A 19,616-nucleotide genomic window follows, 5' to 3' on the forward strand; every position below is an offset into this window, starting at 1 on the left:
ATCTATTTCTTCTGCTTTTTCTACAGCAGGAGGTGCAGAAGGAGCTACAAGAGCAGAGAGATCTGATAGAGGACATTGCTCGCCAGAGCAGTAGCTCTGATCTGGAGCAGGAGAACCAGACACAGTCTCAGAAACCAACAGGGTATGACACCAATCTATTCCCTTTCCAAACCTGTCACATGGTTGCTTGGCTATTTTTCCTACAAGCTGAAGAAAGGTAGATCACTGTGGAACCACATAAACAACAATTCATGTTCTCTGTGTTTAGATCCATTGGTGGGAGTCTGTATGTTCCTCAGCAGCCAGCGGAGATGGAAGTGACCTGGGTCCAGCTTCTTCCGAGACTAGACCTTCTGCTTGACTCAATAAACACTGAGCAGGACAGAACTAGATCAGAGGTCAATGTCAGTCCTATAGAAAAACTCTAAATGTGTGGAACCCTAGACTGGTTAGGTTGTAGTAAGACCACAATTCAACCCTGATTGGACCAATTTGAGGGACGTGGACCCCATATTGTCTGTGCTGTCTACAAACATTTGTTTACATTTCCTGTTCAATAAATGAAAGACTTAAGCTTTTTTCAGGTCTGCTAAAAATTATGCAGTGTTAAACTGAATTGGTCCATAGTAGAAAACAGAAATAAAAAGTATTATTTTCACTTATTTGTACTAGGCAAACAGACTAATTTGTCATAAACCAGCATGAGCACAAATTTAACTGTGTTTTTACTAACTAAAAAAAAAGCTGTTGTGTAGCTAAGGTATTATTTTGTGTCTTTCTCTACAGGTGAAAAGTATAGCTGAGGATGAAGTGGTTAGTGATGCTGGATCTTCTATCACCCAGGAAATTAATGGGCATACTAAGCGACTTCAGCTTATCCATCATAAGCGACTCACCCTGGCCACTCCAGTGAGTTTGAGACTGTCCCATCGTAGAGCTAAGAACAATGTCATAAATTATACCTCATTAAGGGGACATACGATCATTTGGATTGGGTCTTAGTTGGGTCTTAGTCAACTGCATACCTCACACTTGATTGCATTTGTTGGATTAGATATGCGATTATGTTCATCTGTAGCAAAATTCTGATTATTCCATTCAGGCTGGTATTGTTCAGTCTGAGCTGTGTGAGGCCTTGACTGGTCTGAGTCACTCACTCTTCAGAATCACACACACACTTCAGTCTCCATCAGAGATGAATAGAGAGACCAGCCAGCTTCATCTGCTCAATAATAAGGTATCATGATACCATCTCAGTTCTCCCAATTCTACTCAAAGTGTTATTACCATATTACTGTAGTTTGACTCCACTCTACTTTTCAGCGTCTGTCAACACAGCTGGCTTCTTTAAGCAGTATGATAAGCAGTATGGGCCCAGAAATCACTGCCTCTGAGGTCTCAGATGCAACTTCCTGTCTAGAGCGCGTCAGTAGCTGCATATCCTCCATTCAGAGAGCCTTGTCATCACAAATGTTGCTGCTGAGTAGGCAGCTAGGGCATACTCCACAGCTTCAGGTTTGTCCCTGACAAGCACCTACAGTGTTTTAGAAGTCTATATGCTTCAGTATGAGTAATTTCTATTCCATTTCATATAGATTGCAGAGCAGCTGCTTGAAAGTCCAGTATCTGTACTGGAGGCCAAAGGAGCACAGCATAGTAAATCAACCAGCTTCATTCGAGAGCTGTCCAGCCTACAGGTACATTGTCATTCTCCTTCCCACTTCAGTAAGGGAAACATCCTGTAGTGGACACTTGTCTTCTCTTACAGCACAAGGTAATCATAATATTACTGACTAATCTGTCCTCTTGTTCTGTGCTCTCAGGGTGTGCAGGGTAAGGTGTGGAGTTCCATGCGAAAGGACAAGAGGACAGGACAAGAGGTTTCAGCACTACACCGCTGCTATCAGGCTAATCTACAGAGCCTGAGGGATCTGTTGGAGCTGGGCTCCGAGCGACTTCAACACAGCCAGGTCATGCATCAGCACAGCTGCAGCCAACTCCAGAGCCTTCTCAGAGGACACAAGGTACACACACTCATGCACGCATGCATGAGCATCTATCAACCTAGAAATCGTATTACAGTGTAGCTCACAGGTGTCAAACTCAAAGCCCATGCTTTGAAAGTTACAGCCTGTGTAAATTTGCAGAAAATATATTGAAACAATTCATAGTACCTTGTAAATATTTTCAGATTAGACCATTATCTAGGCTTCACACCAGACCCCAGTATAGCAACTGCCTGAGGTTTATATATATGGTCCACATTGGGTTCAAATCAGTCAATCACTTAATTTATCTGACATTTAAAGTCTAATAATTGTTCTGACAGAGGTACTTCATGGAGTTGAGATGGTACCATGCGATGATCCAGCATTTATCCAAGCAGATACCAGAAGGACCACTGCAAGATCAAGAAGAAGTTGAGCAGTTGGTGTCAGAGCTGGTTCTGCAGGCTTTAGGACAAGGAGTTCACATACAGCACAACTTAGAGGTACCTACGTAGTAGGGATGTAACCCTGTAAATATGAATACATTATTTAGAATGAACACACAATGCGTTCTAAACAGATATAAATATGAAGTACACTTTTTTGGACAGCTTTTCTGTAAGGTTTAAATTAAAATAATTCATGGATTACATTAACATATATCATGGATTTAAGCTAGAAGTCGGAAATATTATGGACTTCACAGAGGAGGACCCCCTCCTCTTTATTTTGGGTCCTCTTCTACAACCTTCCCAAGATGGGCTTTGTTTAGCATTCACAGCCCCCATTTGCTCATAGATGCTCATGTTGTTCATAAGAGTAACTAACTGTATTAGGCTCTTAAATGGCACAACAGAAAAGCATTTGCTTTATCATTAAAATAGCACAAGTTTGAATCTTGTTGATGCCACAACCACCTGAGGCCAGGAGCCAAAGGAGGAAAATTTAGGGGAGAGCTAACTGGTGCGAATTGACAAATGACCAAATTGCAGAGAAAATACAGAGATTTTTGTGGGAATTTATAGTCTTAATGAATGAATGAATTAATTAATGTTGCTTAAAACATTCATTTTTAAACAATATTTAACTGACTAACTTGTCAACTTTTCACTAGTGTAAGACCAGGTGAATCTCACTTTATGTAATTAATGTAATTTCGATATAAACATCCTTGCAGGAATGCGCTCGGTTTGAAGAGATGAGAGTGAAACTGAGGAGGCAGCTGGAAGAGCTGGAGGCAGCAATGCCCAGTAATGACCTGAACTCAGAAACTGAAACACACCTACAAGACCGACTGCAGGCTTACCAGGTAAGATGTACTCTTTAAAATTTTCAAAAGAAGAATGGGCAAAATCCCATTTCTGTAATTACTATCTGGACAAAGTCCTGCAAATGTAGATTGTTCACACAAATCCCACTTTCAACAGACACTGACAACTTGATTACCTAGTTATACTTTCCCTGCTTTCCCTTCATGGTTGCCTACCTCTCATTATTGCGTTTTTATCTGGTGATGTTAATCTCTGTCTGTGCCAAACTCATTAGACTTGATGATATGGAGGACATGAGGAGGTCTGTCCTGTTCAGACGAGTTATTTGGCAAGCCCTCAGATGAACTAGCACAAGCAGCTTTGGTACATGAGGCATGAAGGAGATGGGGGAGAAAGGCCTTCTCTTTGTGATGGATTCATTGGCTGTGGCTTGCATGGGACCCTTTTCAGCACACTCTATTCCAAATCAAATTACTTGGATAGGCTGTTGCCATGTCTGTGGAACTCTATGTTCTCCCAGCCGCTTTGAATGCTCTTGTATTATTTCGTTCCCCACAATTACGGAAGCTCATTTCTCAGCCCAATTGACTCATGCATAGTGGTGAGCAGTGCCTATTGGACATCAGTAATAGATTTATGCTGAGCTTTATTCTCATTCCTCAGTCCTCAAGGGGGGGAGGGGTAAGGGGGAGGGGGGCGGCAGGGCTGAGTGCAGGTGATGAAAAGACCTTTTTTTTTTTTTTTTCTCACTCTCTCTTTCTATTCATCTCCTCACCTTTCACTGTCAGCGGCTGCAAAGGCTCCTTGAGGACTACAGGCCCCAGCTGGAGCTGCTGCAAGCCCTGGTTTTGTTTCCTGAGAGAGTGAACCACACTGGTCCAATTTCAGAGCTTCAGACTAACTGGCTAGCTCTCCACAGACAGCTGGAACAGGAGATCCAACGCACAAAGGAGATGCAAGTCAGCTATGACAGGTGTGGGTCCTAGACTAATACCAGCTTTAGGTTCTGTGGTTCTCATTCTCGTGCCTAGGGGTCACATAAACTGCTTGTGGTGTCTCTGCTCTAACACAGCTGGATTAATACCTAAATAAATTATGTTAGAGAGTAAAATTGAGCAATGTGCAATGTCTCCAGATCTCAAATTTAGAAGTACTGCTTAATACGATGCTGTATCATTATGAACCATTATATAAAACATATGACCTTGTTTACTTCATGCTAATGTTTGTGAACAAATGTTTTCTGTAGGTTTCAGTGCAGTTCTTCTGAACTAGAAGTGTGGATGGCTTCTGCACTTGCAAATGTGCTCATGTGGAACAATCTCTGTGATCCTAATCCACAGGATTCAGAATTTCTTCTACCAAATATCATGGTGAGTATCAGTCTATGTACAGTGTAAGTGAAAACAGATGGTTTCTTAACTGGGTTTAACTATATGCTATATGCTGTAGAACTTCTTTAAGGAGCTGGAAAGCAGGTCTGTACAGAAGGCCACTGCAGTGAGAGCAGGTACGCAGGTCCTGCAACTGTCAGACACAGAGGCTCCTGAACTACGGCAACATTTGTTTCAGCTTGAGCAAGACTGGACAGAGCTCACTAATGCTTCACCCTCTGTTCAGCACACACTGCAGCAGGTAGGCTTCACTCACACCCTGGTTTTCTAGGCAAATATCTGTCTACTGTTATAGGGAGGAGATTCTGGAAGTAGGTTAGATTTCCAATGTGTAGACAGTTTTGAAAGAATTGAGGATAGCTGGCATACTGTTACCCGCTTGTATTACCAACTTGTTGGTAACTGTACTAAAGGAACACACCACTGAATGTGTAAAACTGAAAACTAAACATATTACCCTGATATTAAGATCCCTCCACTGGCTGTCAGTCAGCTACAGGATTGTTGTTTTTTTTTAATGCATTGCTGCATGTCACAATAAATCACTCGGTTGCTTAATACCAAGATACATCTCAGATCTACCTAAACAATACACACCTAACAGGCCTCTGAGATTACTAGGGACAGGTCATCTAGCAGTTAGGACAAAGCATAGTGAAGCTACATTTTGCTTCTATGAAGCCCAAAGCTGGAAGTAGCTGAAAGAAAATTTCAGACATTTGGGCATCTTTAAATCCAAACGAAAAAAAAAGCCATCTCTTTTCCTGTGCCTTTGACACTTAGTACTTCTTTTTATTTATTTATATATCCATATCTATTGTATGTCTTTAAATACACCTTACAAAAGGTAAGATGGCAGACATTTTTCACCAATACTTTATTACGGTATCTATGTCTTGTAGGAGCATGGAATTTAATGCTCAGTCCATTTGTATTATTATGAAGTCCCAGTAACACATCTCAATCGGTCTACTCATACTGATAATTAATGTTTGTTGTTTTCTTTTCCATGTAACGATGAAGTTGCATAAAACATCCAATATCATCTTACATGTTTTGACACAAACCATAAGACTTTATAAAATATTCATACAATGCTTATGAATGTGTTATAAAGGCACTATATAGGTACCCTTCAAATAAATTATTACCCATAAGTCTTTTACTGTATAGAATTCCACTTTGAGTGCTTTTATGACCAACATGTATTTCGCTAAGTATGTGTACAGTTCAGAATCATTCTACTCTGTGTCTAATGTTTCTGTATTTTATCCTCGTGCTCTGCTTCCATGTTAGCTGCTAACCGGTATAGGCCAGAGTGAGGTCAGGGCTTATCTGTCTGCCTGGCTGGAGAAAATGAAGAGCAGACTGGAAGAGGAGAGCTCCAGAGAGTATCATGTCCAGAATTCTACCGAACTCACCATGCTTCTACAGCGTCTGATGGTATCACTTTATTCCGAATACTTTTCTTTAATTCAGTCCCATTTATTCCAAGACCCTATCTGTAAACAGCAACAATTAGTTTAGTAGCAGTAATGGTTTAAATGCAGTGTGTAGTCTCATAATTGCACTATGAGAACCATTGGTGGTATTCCTCAGGACTGTAAAGCAGAAATGACAAGCCGGCAGCCATGTATAGACTTCCTCAACCACTCGGTAGAAGAGACAGGCTTTGTGGATGACGCAGCCAATCGTAATCAGCGTTTGACCCTTGCTGAGCAATTGGGTGCTCTCAATCTCGATTGGGTCCTGCTACAGAGAAAGATTGACATCAAGGTAGGGATTTCATCCTGAGAGTGGAATTGGTACTTCTCATTGGTTATGTTTAAAAATCTCTTAGCACAATGCCATACTTTTTGTCTCCAGATGCGAGAAATAGAGCACAAAAAGCAGGACTGTGCACAGAGAGAGGGACGTCTGCAGCGACATCGCAGTTGGATCTCAGTGCAGGAAAAGAAGATGAGAGTGAATGAGAGGCCAGCTGGCTGGACACAGATACAGCAAGCTTTAAAGGATTCTGAGGTCTACATTTTAATCAAGAGCATTGAGAAAACTACTTTTTAAAGCAATAGTTGATCAGTAAATTGCGCAATTATGCAGAACCATAGAGGAACTTAATCATTTGTTTGCAGGAGGAGGAGGAAAAGTTCAATCTAAAATCCACTGAGCTGCTGCAGTTGAGAACTCTAAACATGTTAGGGCTGAAGGATGGACAGCACCCAGGAGATCAGACATTCTCCTCGCAGGTGGAGAGCACCAGTGAACAGTGCCAGACTCTAAGGCGACAGGTGCGTCATTTTCTGACACCACACATGGAACAGTGAGGGTGAAAGCTAGTACATGCTTCCGCCAAGAAACATGAAGCCAGCCAATCACAGCCTTTAGAACTGCTGCTCATGCTGTGTCACAGCACAGAGTAACACACTCAAAGGAAAGTGCTGTCTGCTGTCTTCCATACACATGTGCTCACAGACACCCAAGATTGGCTAGTATCTCTGTGATTGATAGGGTACAAAGAGTATGCCATCCCTCCCATCCAGTTACCTCATAGTAATAAGGCAAATGCTTTTCCGTTGCACCAATCAGGAGCCATAAAATTATATTTCAGTTATAGATGCTACTTTTACATTTTACTTGCAACTTTATTTATAGATTGACAGCTGACTGATTGTGTTTTGTGATGTGTGAACAAATTGTGTTTTCTTGTGTCCTTTTGCGTGAGACCTTTATTCAGTTCATTGTATAATGATTTATGTGTGATTATCTGTGCAGTGTCAGTGATTCACATTTAGTGGGCATATCTGAGTTGTAATTTGTATAGACAAAAAAAATGTCTTGTATTTAGTTTAGATATTGAAATGGGATCACTCCAAAAAACAGGAGTGTAAGACTTGGAAAAAGTTGGCTTACAGCCTGCCAAGTTGGAAACTGTTCAGCATTACACCAGCATTTTAAACTTGTGTGTCTTATCTCAGCTTGTTGTCGATCGTGACATCTTTGAAAGAGAAAATAGAGAACTCCGCAAAAGAAAATTTGGCATTTTGCAGGATATCCATTGTATTTCACAGGTTGGGATATGATCTTCATGTGGGATGCTAATGGAGTTAGATATTCCACTGCTATCATATGTCATGATCTCTCCTGCTGTAGATGAGTGCTGTTCGGGCTGTTCTGGTCAGGCTGAAGGAGCAGTGGGTGCAGTTGGATTCAGCACTAAGGGATGCAGCCCTGCACACTGTCAGCATGACCTATAAGCTGGAGTGCAGCAAGATCCCCATGTTGTCACTCCAGCAGAGCAAAGAACATGTAGATCAGCTTCAGGTAAGAACAAAGTTTACTTGGCGAGTGACTAAACCTTATCACCTAAATGTAATTGCCATATATTTTACAAAAGAATGAGTGAAAAAAATCTAGGAGTAAACTTGAGCTGTTATTTAAGGTGTGATATTTGAGAAACTCCAAATATCTCTCTAAATAGTAGTGGTATGAAGCTGTTTCTTCTCCACAGGAGCTTCAGACGGAGGGAGAACAATCAGAGCAGACTTGGACAAACTTGGCCAGTCTGTTTTTAGAACTGAAAGACAAAATCCACCCTGCTGCTGCTGTACTTCTGTCTAATGAATTGGATAAAGGGAAAGCACGGTCAGTAAGCTAATTCTACACCATGGTCTCTTCCACTTGGGCCACTTTATGTAGCTTTGGAAGTTATCGTACGGCATTTAACTTAATAAAACCACGGACAATGATGAAACTCTACAATAGAATGACATGCCATAAGGACCTTTTGGAATCAGTCAAAAATAAACCTGTTGCCATTTCAATGAGAATAGTTGGCAGCCAGCGCACAACAACGCATGCCATTGCATAAAAACCCTGTTCTATGGTCCATTCAGAAAATTAAATGTTGAACTTGACCATACATCAGCCAGTAGGTGACGCTTATGGGGTGCAATTTAATCATTAATCGTGAAATGGTGAGGAAGATGAAGGAAAAATTTAAGGTTTACATATTAAGGTCTGTACAATCCAGTAGTAAAAATCTACAAGAGCAGCTCAAGGCAAGCCTCAGTTTGCCATTATGTGGACAAAAATCATGAATTCCACCTAGAATTAATCTCTACCCACAAACACGACAAAAGAGCAGTGCATATCAGTGCATTTTCTGAAGAATCAAAAATTGTTTGTGAGTGTAGCCTTAATCTCTAAAGCTGCAATGTTTTTATGTGATGTACACTGAAGGACGTCCCATATATCTCTGTTGCTCTGTTGTTGTAGTGTATCAAGCATATTTGAAAAAGTTATTTGGTCGTTTGAAGTTGCTTTTCTGTTCTTTCATTTCCCCTCGTTCACTCAGCCCACTTTCACTCTGCAGAGAGTTTCTTGCCGTGTTAATTTATGCGACCAATGGGGGATGCTAGTTCCTGGAAACAGTAAATCTGTCAGTGCTGACTCACATAGAGAACATTGCGCACCTCTGTTCATATTAGGTTTCTAAAACTATTAATGAATACTCTACACTTTTATAATACAAGTACAAATCAGTGTATTTTTGCACTATATGTTTTCCTCCTCTAAACAGTGATCTGTATAGTAATTTTTTTCTGTAATCCATATTATTTTTTGTTGCGATTGTTCTTTTGAGGGACAACAGGAGAAATCTCAGAGAATACAATGCATATGCTGTGTATATATACTACCAAAACAGCTCTGACTCATTGAGGTATGGACTCCACAAGACCTCTGAAGGTGTGTTGTGATATCTGACACAAAGACGTTAAACAGGCAATCCTTTAAGTCCTGTAAGGTGCGAGATGGGCCCTCCATGGATTGGACTTGTTTGTCCAGCACATCCCACAGATGCTCTTTTGGATTGAGATCTGGGGAACTTGGAGGCCAAGTCAACACTTTGTCATGTTCCTCAGACCATTCCTGAACAATTTTTATTATCCTGCTGAAAGAGGAGGGAACATGAAGGGGTGTACAGTACTTAGTCTACAACAATGTTTCGGTAGGTAGTACATCTAAAAGTAAAATCCACATGACTGCCAGGAGCCAATGTTTCCCAGCAGAACATTACCCAGAGCATCACACTGCCTCTGCTGGTTTGCCTTCTTTCCATAGTGCATCCTGGGGCCTTCTCATCCCAGGTAAGAGACACGCACACATCTGACCATTCACGTGATGTAAAATAAAACGTGATTCATCAGACCACGCCACCTTCTTCCATTGCTCCCTGGTCGAATTCTCATGCTCAAGTGCCTATTGTAGGTGCTTTTGGCAGTGGACCGGGGTCAGCATGGGCGCTCTGATCAGTCTGCAGCTATGCAGCCCCATATGCAGCAATCTCTAATGCACTATGTGTTCTGACACCTTTCTGTCATAGCCATTTGTGCTAAAAAACCAACCCTACATTTGTGCTACAGTAGCTCTTCTGTGGGATCAGACAAGTTGGGATAGCCTTCGCTCACCACATGCAATGAGCCTTGGGTGTCCATGACCCTGTCACCAGTTCACTGGTTGTCCTTCCTTGGACCACTTTTGGTCGGTACTAACCAATGCATACCGGGAATACCCCACAAGACCTTTTGGAGATGCTCTGGCCCAGTCGTCTAGCCATCACAAATTAGCCTTTGTCAAAGTCGCTCAGATCCTTACGCTTGCCAATTTTTCCTGCTTCCAACACATCAACTTTGAGAACTGACTGTTCACAGACTAATATATCCCACCCCTTGACAGTTGCTACTGTAACGAGATAATCAGTGTTATTCACTTCACCTGTCAGTGGTTTTAAGTGGTTTTGATGTAGCTTGTTGAACTTGAAGCAACTCCAAGGACCCAGACCTAGAAATGCCAGCACTACAAGCATGGTCTGTGAAATCTGTCTCTGACTGTTCCTCAACCTCATATCACTCAAGACGTATGTGTGGGGTTATTATTTGTGCCACCACACATCATTTAAGCCATATTGTGGTCATATCTGACATCTCGCTCACGCCTGCATAAAAGTAAAAATCCCCCGCTCACATGACATTTTTTCTCTCTTTTTAAAATATAGTGGACCTCCTACTTGCTTCTGTATTTGTGTCCATCTAGAACGCATTATCTTTACAATAATGTATTCATATTTGGTTGGATCCCTAGTGTAAAGTGAAATAGCCTGTGGTACTGTATGTTTGTGTATCAGGTGGGCAGCTGTGGTTCATGACGTCAGTTTGGAGCTGCAGAAGGCGCAAATGGAGCTGCGTCTCTGGCAGGAATACAGGCTGCTATACGAGGGCTGCTCTGAGCATTTGACCCATTACTGGGAGCAGTGTGAGGCTTTTCTGAGCCTTCCAAAAAAACAGGAGTATGACAGAGAGCTGCTTCACAGCAGGATCAACAACATCAGCGTGAGTGATTCAGAAGCATCTACATCACAACCACATGAGGGAAAACAACACCTACTGCTCTATAGACACCAGTAGGCATGATGATGTTTAAAAGTAAAAAAAATATAAATAAACCCATGTAATTTACGCACTGAATATTAATAGATAAATTTAGAATTATATGCATCGCATAAAGAGCGAGCGAGACTGAAAGAGCTTTGAGTTTTAAGGACGTAATGGATTTTGGGTATACGGTGTATTAGTCTGCTTTTGAACCTGGGGAACATTGAGTTCTGAGTTAGACCATGGCATTGCTTGCAGGACTAAATATACCTCCAGGTTCTCTAGCACTTCTTCAAAGAACAGGGAGACTAAATGTTGTTTTGGACTGCAAAAACAGGCTTATGCCTCTCTAAAAGAGAGACTGTAAAAATGTGTACTGACTAATACCTGATTTTTTTTCTTTTTTTTTTTTTTAATTGCAGTGGTCTCTGGGGTGGTAAACAGGATACTCTGTAATAGTTCAGACGGGAAAAACATTACTTGCTAAGCTAAAAATAACCAAATGGGAATGAGGATAATTACATTTACACAATGTCTCTGAAATAAAATGGACACGACCATTAGTATGTAAATGAACCACCATATTAATGGTGCAGTGTTGTGTTGCTGAAAATAATGTTTCTAGTCATTACAACATGTGTTTTGATTTCAGTCAGAGATTTCCAGAGATACGAAAGTGGGGAAAATTTTAATTATTGCTCCCTGCCCTATTTTTTTTTTTTTTTTTTTTTTTTTTTTTGCGTTCAAATTTCTTTATTTAATTTTTTTTATATTTTACCAGGAGTTTGAGGACAAACTGGAAGCATTGCGGGCCAATGTTGGAAATGTAATAGAGGCTTCTAAGCTTCTCATGGTACAGTTAGAGCCCCAGGCAGCCCCTGTGATCCAATCAGAGGCCAGGCTTCTCTCACGTGATCTTGTGCATCTGAGCCAAGCACTAGTTAAAACACGGGAACAACTCCAGGTAACAGATTGAATTGCAATTCCAAAGTAATACAAATATTGATCTGCGTTGCCTAGAAATTGTCAAACCAATGAAAAACATTAATAAGTGCACTTGTTTACATATGCATGTCCAGGAGGAGCTGGAAGATCGTGTCTGTTTCAGTACTGATTTGGGATCACTAATGCAGTGTCTCAAAAGATCTGAAAGTGTGTTGACCTCCCCCACTTCAAGCATTGAGCACCTAAAGGTGAACCAGTTAACTCTTACAGGACAGTTATCAACTTTTGAACTTGCTGTAATTTACTTACATCTTTTATTAATAAGTAACTATAAGTCCACATAAATTAGTATACATACCAAATGCAGGCTTATTCAGTTTAAATATGATTGGATAATAATGTGAATAATTTGTTAAGACACATCAAAATAAACTTTCATTTGAACTTTGGTTGTTAACATTTCTGAGGGTTTATTAATGATGAAGTTTTTGGTTTGTTTATTGCTAATTAAAGGAACCTGTAAAATGATGTAAAATGTCTAACAAACATGCTTTTTTTTGTAATTCCTTTGTGATTTTTCAAGCTTGCATAAACATTAAATGTTAGAATTTAAATGTGGACCAGTACCCTATGACAATTGTGACTTTATTTCCGTCCTAATATTTATTTTCTTGTAATCCTCTTCATGAGGCAATATAGAAGTAATTTAAATTTAATGTAATTCTATTTAAAAATGTGTCTATATATTGATAATTTCCTGTAAAATGGGTGTCTGTAAATTTTTCTATAAAAAGCTTGCAGAGGCAAAAATGACTTGTTTTTGATCCAGAAAGGAATTATTTTCAAATGCACCGTATTATTAGATTACATGTTAGAAAATACAGATATTCTCACCTAATCCCTTCCACTCTGTGAATTTACATTTTTCTTTCTCTCCTTGTGCTCTGTAAGCTGGCTCTTTTGGAGTTGAGTTCTCTGACCCCTGCCCTCGGAGCTCTGAATCAGCGGAGCCTCAGATTAGCACTTACTGCTTCTGAGGCTGAACAGCTGCAGGTCCTCAATACACACTGGGTACAGGTCTTCACCCAGGCCATGAACAGGCACAGGTGTGTGCTGCAAAGATCATCACTTTTAAAACATATTCATGGATTTTGTTTCATTTACCTTTGGGATCTAGGGGGTATTGGTAGTGATTGGTAGATTGTATGTTCAAATCATAGCACTGCCTGACCATTACTGTTGGGTTTAATTCAATCCTCTTCAGTAGAAGATTGAGCATGAGCCGAGAATACACCCTGGATGGGGCACCATGCACACAAACACACTTCCACAAACACTCACTTACACCTAGGGGAGTAAACTTTCCAGCATGTTTTTTGGAAGGTGGGAGGAAACCGAGGTCCTCAGTGAGAGAACATGAGGAACTCTACATAGTAACCTCAACTCAGGATTATAAAATCATTTGCCTAATGAATAAATGTAAATCTTAGATGTTTTTTGTACCTTCTTATTCTGTGATAAGAGAACTGTGAATGTGTGATAGCCCTTTCTGTGATGTAGTGTGTGACAGTTGTGTTTTTGTTAGGGAAATGTATAGTGCACAGTTGTGTGATCAAAGCTTCCAGCAGAAGTACCAAGCTTGGATGGTTCTACTGGAGAAATTGGAATCCGGGCTCTCAAATGGCATTTCTGGAAATGATTTTTCTGTGAGAGAACAGCTTGCTGTACACCAGGTTAGATGTCTATTTATCTCTATTTATCCTCTGGGCACTTTATGTGCACTCACTCACTCACTGCAGTGTCAGGATGCAATAGTAATGTTTTAATCGGTGTCCACTTTTGACTTGCTCCTTGATGCAATATGTGGCTACTCAAGAATGTAATTATGTCATCATCGCTGATTGGTAAAAACAATGAACTTTTAGGAGATAGGTCCTTATTTTAGATTTATGTCATTGTATTTCTGCAGAAGCTGAAGATGGAAGTGCTGATTGGCCAGCAGCTCCTGGATGCTGTGGTCAGTGAGGAATTGGGGCATTTGGATGAAAGTCAGGTAGAAGACAGGTGAGATGCACAATCCCTCAACCTACTTTATACTTACTGATTGAACTCCTTCAGACCCTGCACCCATTGCAATTTACCTCACATGATAACAGGACCTTTATCATGTGAGGACCTTTATCATGGACCTTTATCAGGACCTTAATCATGTGATAATTTACCTCACATGATAAAAGAAATTTTAGCATTTCTTCATTAAAATGCAAAAATTAAGTGAAAGATTTATTGATTATAAAAATATAGGGTTTACATGACGGCTTCTGAACAGCAATTTCATAACCGTTTGTTTCTTAAAAACTGGGTGTCTATCACAGTGGACATTTGGTCTTAACTGAGGATGATTTCCTCGAGCACATAATGAAGAAAGACATTTCACCCAGTTCTAAAAAAAAAAAAACAGAAGTGTTTTTAATGTGCTGTATCGTGTTGTCAGCCATGTTTTCTTTTTCCCTTCATGTGAGCTTTGCTCGTCATATGTCGATGTATTTAATAACTTTTTCTATGTTTTTAACAACCTTTTTTGCTCTATACTCATGAATATTCATAACCAGACTCACAATGTTCATTAATATTCATTATAAATAGCTATTAGCTGATAACAGCTGGCTTTCATGATGAATATGAGGAACAAGGGAAGCAAATTGTTTAGTTTTAAGGGCAAGAAGAAACTCCAGATCAGTGAGTTTATAATACAGTTAAACACCATGGCTCTGGTAGTATTTACGACTGTAATTCAAACAATAGGATTATATTAATGTACTTGTTCCAATGCAATATCATTTCTGTAGTAGCAACTGACTCACATGGAATTGTGTGTAAGACGATCTACTGTATATGATCTAAGAAAATAATACATTAAAAATGAATTTAAAAACATGCTGTTATTTAACAATAAAAAAGTCTGATGTGATTGATATGGTGAAGTTTGAAGACAGAGTTTAGTTTCTGTTCAGGATCTTCTTTTGATGTAGTCTCTGATTTTGAACATCATTTAGAAATAAAGTGTTTTTCCACAGTGACTAGACTGAAGAAACCACACTAAAGCTTGACACTAAATCGGATTTTCAAAATAAATCATCTTTAATAGGTGTGCAGCTTTGACCAACATTGTTTCCTAAAGAATTCATCTTGGTTTCTGTGATGTTCAGGAAAGATCAGAGGTTGACCCAGTTGAAGGAGCGATGGCAGGGAACACTGAGTAGGGTTCAACAGCGTAGCAGGTGCCTAGAGCAGCAAACTGAACAATGGAGACTGTATAGGACAGGCCTGAAAAGACTTTGGAGACTTCTGAAGAACTTAGAACCTTTACTGTCACCTGCTGGATTGGCATCTTGCCGCTTTCAACAGCTTCAACAGTCCATTCAGGACTATGAGGTAAGACTGCACAGGATCATTTGTAGTGTGTCAGACATCTTTCTTTCCATCTTAATCTTGCATCTAAATTCAGTGGTCTATAGCAAAGTATCTTTACAGGAAGTGTTGCAACAGGTCATGAAGGTCTATGTGGCTGGGTTTTCATGTTAACTCTAAATGTTAAGCCGAAATATGTGTTTCACACCATCACAGCTGATTTATTTCTCAAGTTTATTGCTCCTCATCATACTGTGGGAGCAGGGAAGGAGAGCAATAGTGGTGCATTTAATGCATGTAGATGTAATTGAAGTGCCCTTTCTAGATGGTACACCAGACAGCTGCCTGTGTTCCCTATGCCTAGGAAATTAATCAAATTATCTAGTAGTTTCATCTTTGTTTCCCACAGAAGGCTCAGGAGAAGCTGAGCGATCATGAGGAACTCTACACCCAGACTGTGCAGGTGTACAGGCAGATCTTACCCCTTGCAGATGTCCAGACACAAGCTGAGCTGAAGGCCGAAATTGGGGCTTTGCAGGAAGCCTGGGAGCAAAGTAACGGTCTGGTTGAGAAGAGGAAGGCTCTCTCGGAAACTGTCATTAAGGTATGCAGGCATTCTATGTATGAACAATGGCTTAAGTGTAAAGGTTGTATTTTTATTTTTTAAACCTGGAGCATTAATTCAGAATTAATATACTGTGATGCAGTCACAGGTTGTTTTTTTTTTTTTTACAGCAGCAAACAAAGCTGAGGCAATTCAGCTTCTTATATAACATGACAGAATTCACAAAGAATAAAGATATCTCTAAGGTACACCAAATATAAAAAACATGACCGGGCTTTTATCTACCTCATTAGTGGTTAAACTCTCTATGCACAAAATTCATCACTGACTCACTGAATCCTTTGTTCACCCAAAGCATGAGTCTGCCAAGCTAATGGTTTTTGTAGAAGGTTTATTTAGCTGTCAGTGACCTATATACTCAATTATAGTGCATTTCTCTACAGCTGTGTGGCAAGCAGAGGATAGAATATCCCTTTAATAATGTTGCACTGTTTCACTCAAGAGCCTGATAGAAATGGAAACCACTTGCAAGACCACTTGCAATCTCATATTTTAATTAAACGCACCTATGTTCATCTACGATCATCACATGTCTGCATATAAACCCTTTAGTTGGGTGAGATTTGCACAATTTTGCTAGATGTAATCTCTCTATGCATTCAACACATTTTTCTGAACTATTATGGTTTGTATTGTACAGATGTCATTATCACTAAGACTCTATTTAATGAGTTTAACCTAAACTATGGCATGATTTATCTAATTAGTTTTTGTTGAGCATACATATTTTACTTAAATGTAAATTTTGCCATTCATTTAAATATGTTGATCCATGAAACTTCTATCTAAGGTTAAGAGAAGATGTACAGTGCTGATGGTGTGCTCATGACATTTCCATAAATTATAAATAAAGCCTTTATCTAACATATTAACCATTATGTGAAACACTAAAAGTACAAAGTAAAGTCAGATGTCATACAGTAGGTCAGTCTGGAAAGTGTCAGAACACAACCTTGTTTTAAAACCCAAAATTGTGTTGGTTTTTTGTTTGTTTTTTTAGGAATAAGGCTTATGAATGATTTCTGTAGATTTATGCCAGTTGTCATGAAGGTCTTAAGTATTGTAGCTGTCATAAAGCCCTATTAACAACAACTTTAAGTCAAGTTTTTTTTAAAAAGCATGCTATGGTTGAGTTTAGAAATCAGCCCTGCAGGATGGTAGATTTGTGGGAGCAGCTTTGAGCATCAGTATGTTTGTTCGTTTCTAGAATAGAGTCCCCCTCTAAACCTGCTGGAAGTGTGAAAATGATTTTATAAGGTGTAAATATACAACATTACTACCTCCATTTGGCTGGACTGATTAAATTCACACATGTAGCTATTCAGAGCATGATTAATTGTTCAAGGTGTACTATTAGTGTAATAGGAAATTATGGCTATTTGGAGATTATAGTAAAATGATAGTAATCCTGCCTGGTGTGTTAACATCATGAAGAACTCTCACTTGAACTCTCTCACTGGACTCTTACCCCATTTCCATGTGTAAATATGCTATGTTTATATTCTATATTCTGTGTCTTGGTATGACTTTGTCAAACGTGCCAGTCACTTTCACACCTAACCAGCTCTGACTGGTTCTTCTGTTTGGGGAAAATGGTCAGCAGGAATGATGACCTCACTTGATTATCCAAGGGGAACCAGAGATCACTCCAGCCAGTTATAATAACCTCAAAGAGGCACATGATCTCAGTTGAGTCTGGAAATTTCATAACAGGTTCAGTGACTGAGAATTTCCTCATCTAAATGGCGTGCTTAGGTCGGAATTCCCAGACACTTCAGCTCCTTTTTGTAATCTAAGTCTATGTCCGATAGATTGTAATCTTTACGCTAAATCATTATGTATGTATTTGGTAGGCAAATTCACAATGGTACCCTGTACCTTCCGCATCCTGAAGCAATTTCTTCTGCTTTGTTTTAGAGCTGGAGTTGCTGTGAGGATGGACTTGCTGATAGCGCACTCCATCTGAGAGAGATTGCTGTCAGACTAAAGCAGCTGCCACCAGACAACATAGAGCTTCAGGAGAAGCTCTTCAAGGTACTTTTTAACCCTTGTGCGACAATTAAAAAAAGTTACATATATATATATATATATTTTTTTTTTAAAGCTACAAAAAAACCCCTACCACTCAGGTCCATAAAGGACAAAAATGTCCTTGTCAAAAATCTGTCAGAAATATTAGATGTGAATATTTTTTTTCCTCTTTCACTGACTTTTTTTGACCAGCATCAGTTCTGATCATAATTACCAAACATTCATTCATTTTCAGAATTTTAACCCTTGAAGTGCCGGTTTCTTTACATAATACAAAAATCTTCAAAGCTCTGTAACCTTCTTTGACTCATATACATGGGGTGGGATTTGTGATTTCCAGTACAATGTAATTTATTTCTTTCAAACTGTTCACACACACACACACACACAAAATTTTCAGTACACACACACAAACCACAACTCTGATATCCATACAAACACCCACACAATTATATCTGCATCATTTATTCAGTTGGTCTGCAGCGCTCTATAATACAGCAGAATCAGAAAAAAAGCATGTATTTTCCCCAGAGGCTAAACCTGAGAAAATACTACATATTTCAGAAAATCTTTTTAAAATTCAACATTTTGAAGCCTTGTCAAAAAAAAAGAGAAAAGCCTATAAACACAGAATGCATGATTTTATGCGTAAACATCACAGGGATTAAATATTTCAGTTTGAATGGGTTTCAATGGGGACATTTTTGTCCTTAAGGTCCTGAGTGTAACTATTTTGTTTACCTAGTTTTAAATAGATTTATGAAAGCAAATGAGGGTGAAATATTAAAATTCCATTACAATTACCCACCTTTTGCAAAAATTTATGCTGTTTGCATTAACACAGACAAGGTGATTGAAAATGAAATAAAAAAATGAAAAAGACAAAAATGTCCTTAAGGATGCACAAGGGTTAACTGAAATAGAGTCTGTGTGCTTTGGTGTTGGACTGATTTGCACTGAGAGTTGCACCTGCAGGAAAAAAAAACAAACAAACCTGTATTTAAAAAAAAAAAAAACAAACAAAAAAAACATGCTCAACATTAATCAGCAATAAAGAAACTTCATTTGCATTTTTGCCTGAACAATTCAAAGATTTTCCTTGAAGTTTTCTAACAACCGTTAGCACATGCTATGGGCATTTAGAGGACACTTAAATTGATAGAATTACATACAGTAGTTTTGGAGTTGATCTTATCTAATTTTCCTGAGTGATTAAAGGTGGAGTTTTGTCACTATGTGACTCAACAGAAACTCAAAAAATCAGCTGGAGCACCAAGAAGTTGAATCACCTCCCCTACTGGGCTAATATACATTTGTAAGCGTCTCACCCTCCTCCCCTGCCCCCTCGTTCTACACTTCTCCACTCACCCGCATTTCCCTCTTTCCGCCTCCTTTTCTCCCCCCCTTGAAACTAGCAGGCCTTAATCCTACACACTAGTGACCGAGTGACAGATAGAGAGAGGACTAGGCTTAGCGTGCAGCAGGAGCAGGGATTCAGCTCAGTGTCGGCTGCTGTGTTA

At 39.5% G+C, this 19,616-nt stretch overlaps 1 protein-coding gene across 1 annotated transcript in view; it reads left to right on the plus strand.

The window, feature by feature from the left end:
- The window catches only part of LOC128601584 (uncharacterized), a 126,481-nt gene that overhangs the window by 82,012 nt on the left and 24,853 nt on the right, over positions 1–19,616 (plus strand). Inside the window, exons 64-90 of the mRNA XM_053614887.1 lie at positions 27–142; positions 269–398; positions 787–909; positions 1,103–1,237; positions 1,324–1,515; positions 1,596–1,697; positions 1,824–2,024; positions 2,330–2,491; positions 3,166–3,297; positions 4,048–4,232; positions 4,509–4,632; positions 4,712–4,894; positions 5,950–6,096; positions 6,253–6,429; positions 6,520–6,675; positions 6,786–6,941; positions 7,804–7,974; positions 8,162–8,295; positions 10,838–11,042; positions 11,866–12,048; positions 12,164–12,277; positions 12,981–13,135; positions 13,615–13,762; positions 13,999–14,093; positions 15,239–15,464; positions 15,850–16,044; positions 17,983–18,099. Of these exons, the coding sequence (XP_053470862.1) occupies positions 27–142; positions 269–398; positions 787–909; positions 1,103–1,237; positions 1,324–1,515; positions 1,596–1,697; positions 1,824–2,024; positions 2,330–2,491; positions 3,166–3,297; positions 4,048–4,232; positions 4,509–4,632; positions 4,712–4,894; positions 5,950–6,096; positions 6,253–6,429; positions 6,520–6,675; positions 6,786–6,941; positions 7,804–7,974; positions 8,162–8,295; positions 10,838–11,042; positions 11,866–12,048; positions 12,164–12,277; positions 12,981–13,135; positions 13,615–13,762; positions 13,999–14,093; positions 15,239–15,464; positions 15,850–16,044; positions 17,983–18,099 (4,164 nt within the window). The remainder of the gene's footprint in view (positions 1–26; positions 143–268; positions 399–786; positions 910–1,102; positions 1,238–1,323; positions 1,516–1,595; positions 1,698–1,823; positions 2,025–2,329; positions 2,492–3,165; positions 3,298–4,047; positions 4,233–4,508; positions 4,633–4,711; positions 4,895–5,949; positions 6,097–6,252; positions 6,430–6,519; positions 6,676–6,785; positions 6,942–7,803; positions 7,975–8,161; positions 8,296–10,837; positions 11,043–11,865; positions 12,049–12,163; positions 12,278–12,980; positions 13,136–13,614; positions 13,763–13,998; positions 14,094–15,238; positions 15,465–15,849; positions 16,045–17,982; positions 18,100–19,616) is intronic.

The sequence above is a fragment of the Ictalurus furcatus genome, chromosome 25 (genome assembly GCF_023375685.1).
Source record: "Ictalurus furcatus strain D&B chromosome 25, Billie_1.0, whole genome shotgun sequence".
NCBI lineage: Eukaryota > Metazoa > Chordata > Actinopteri > Siluriformes > Ictaluridae > Ictalurus > Ictalurus furcatus.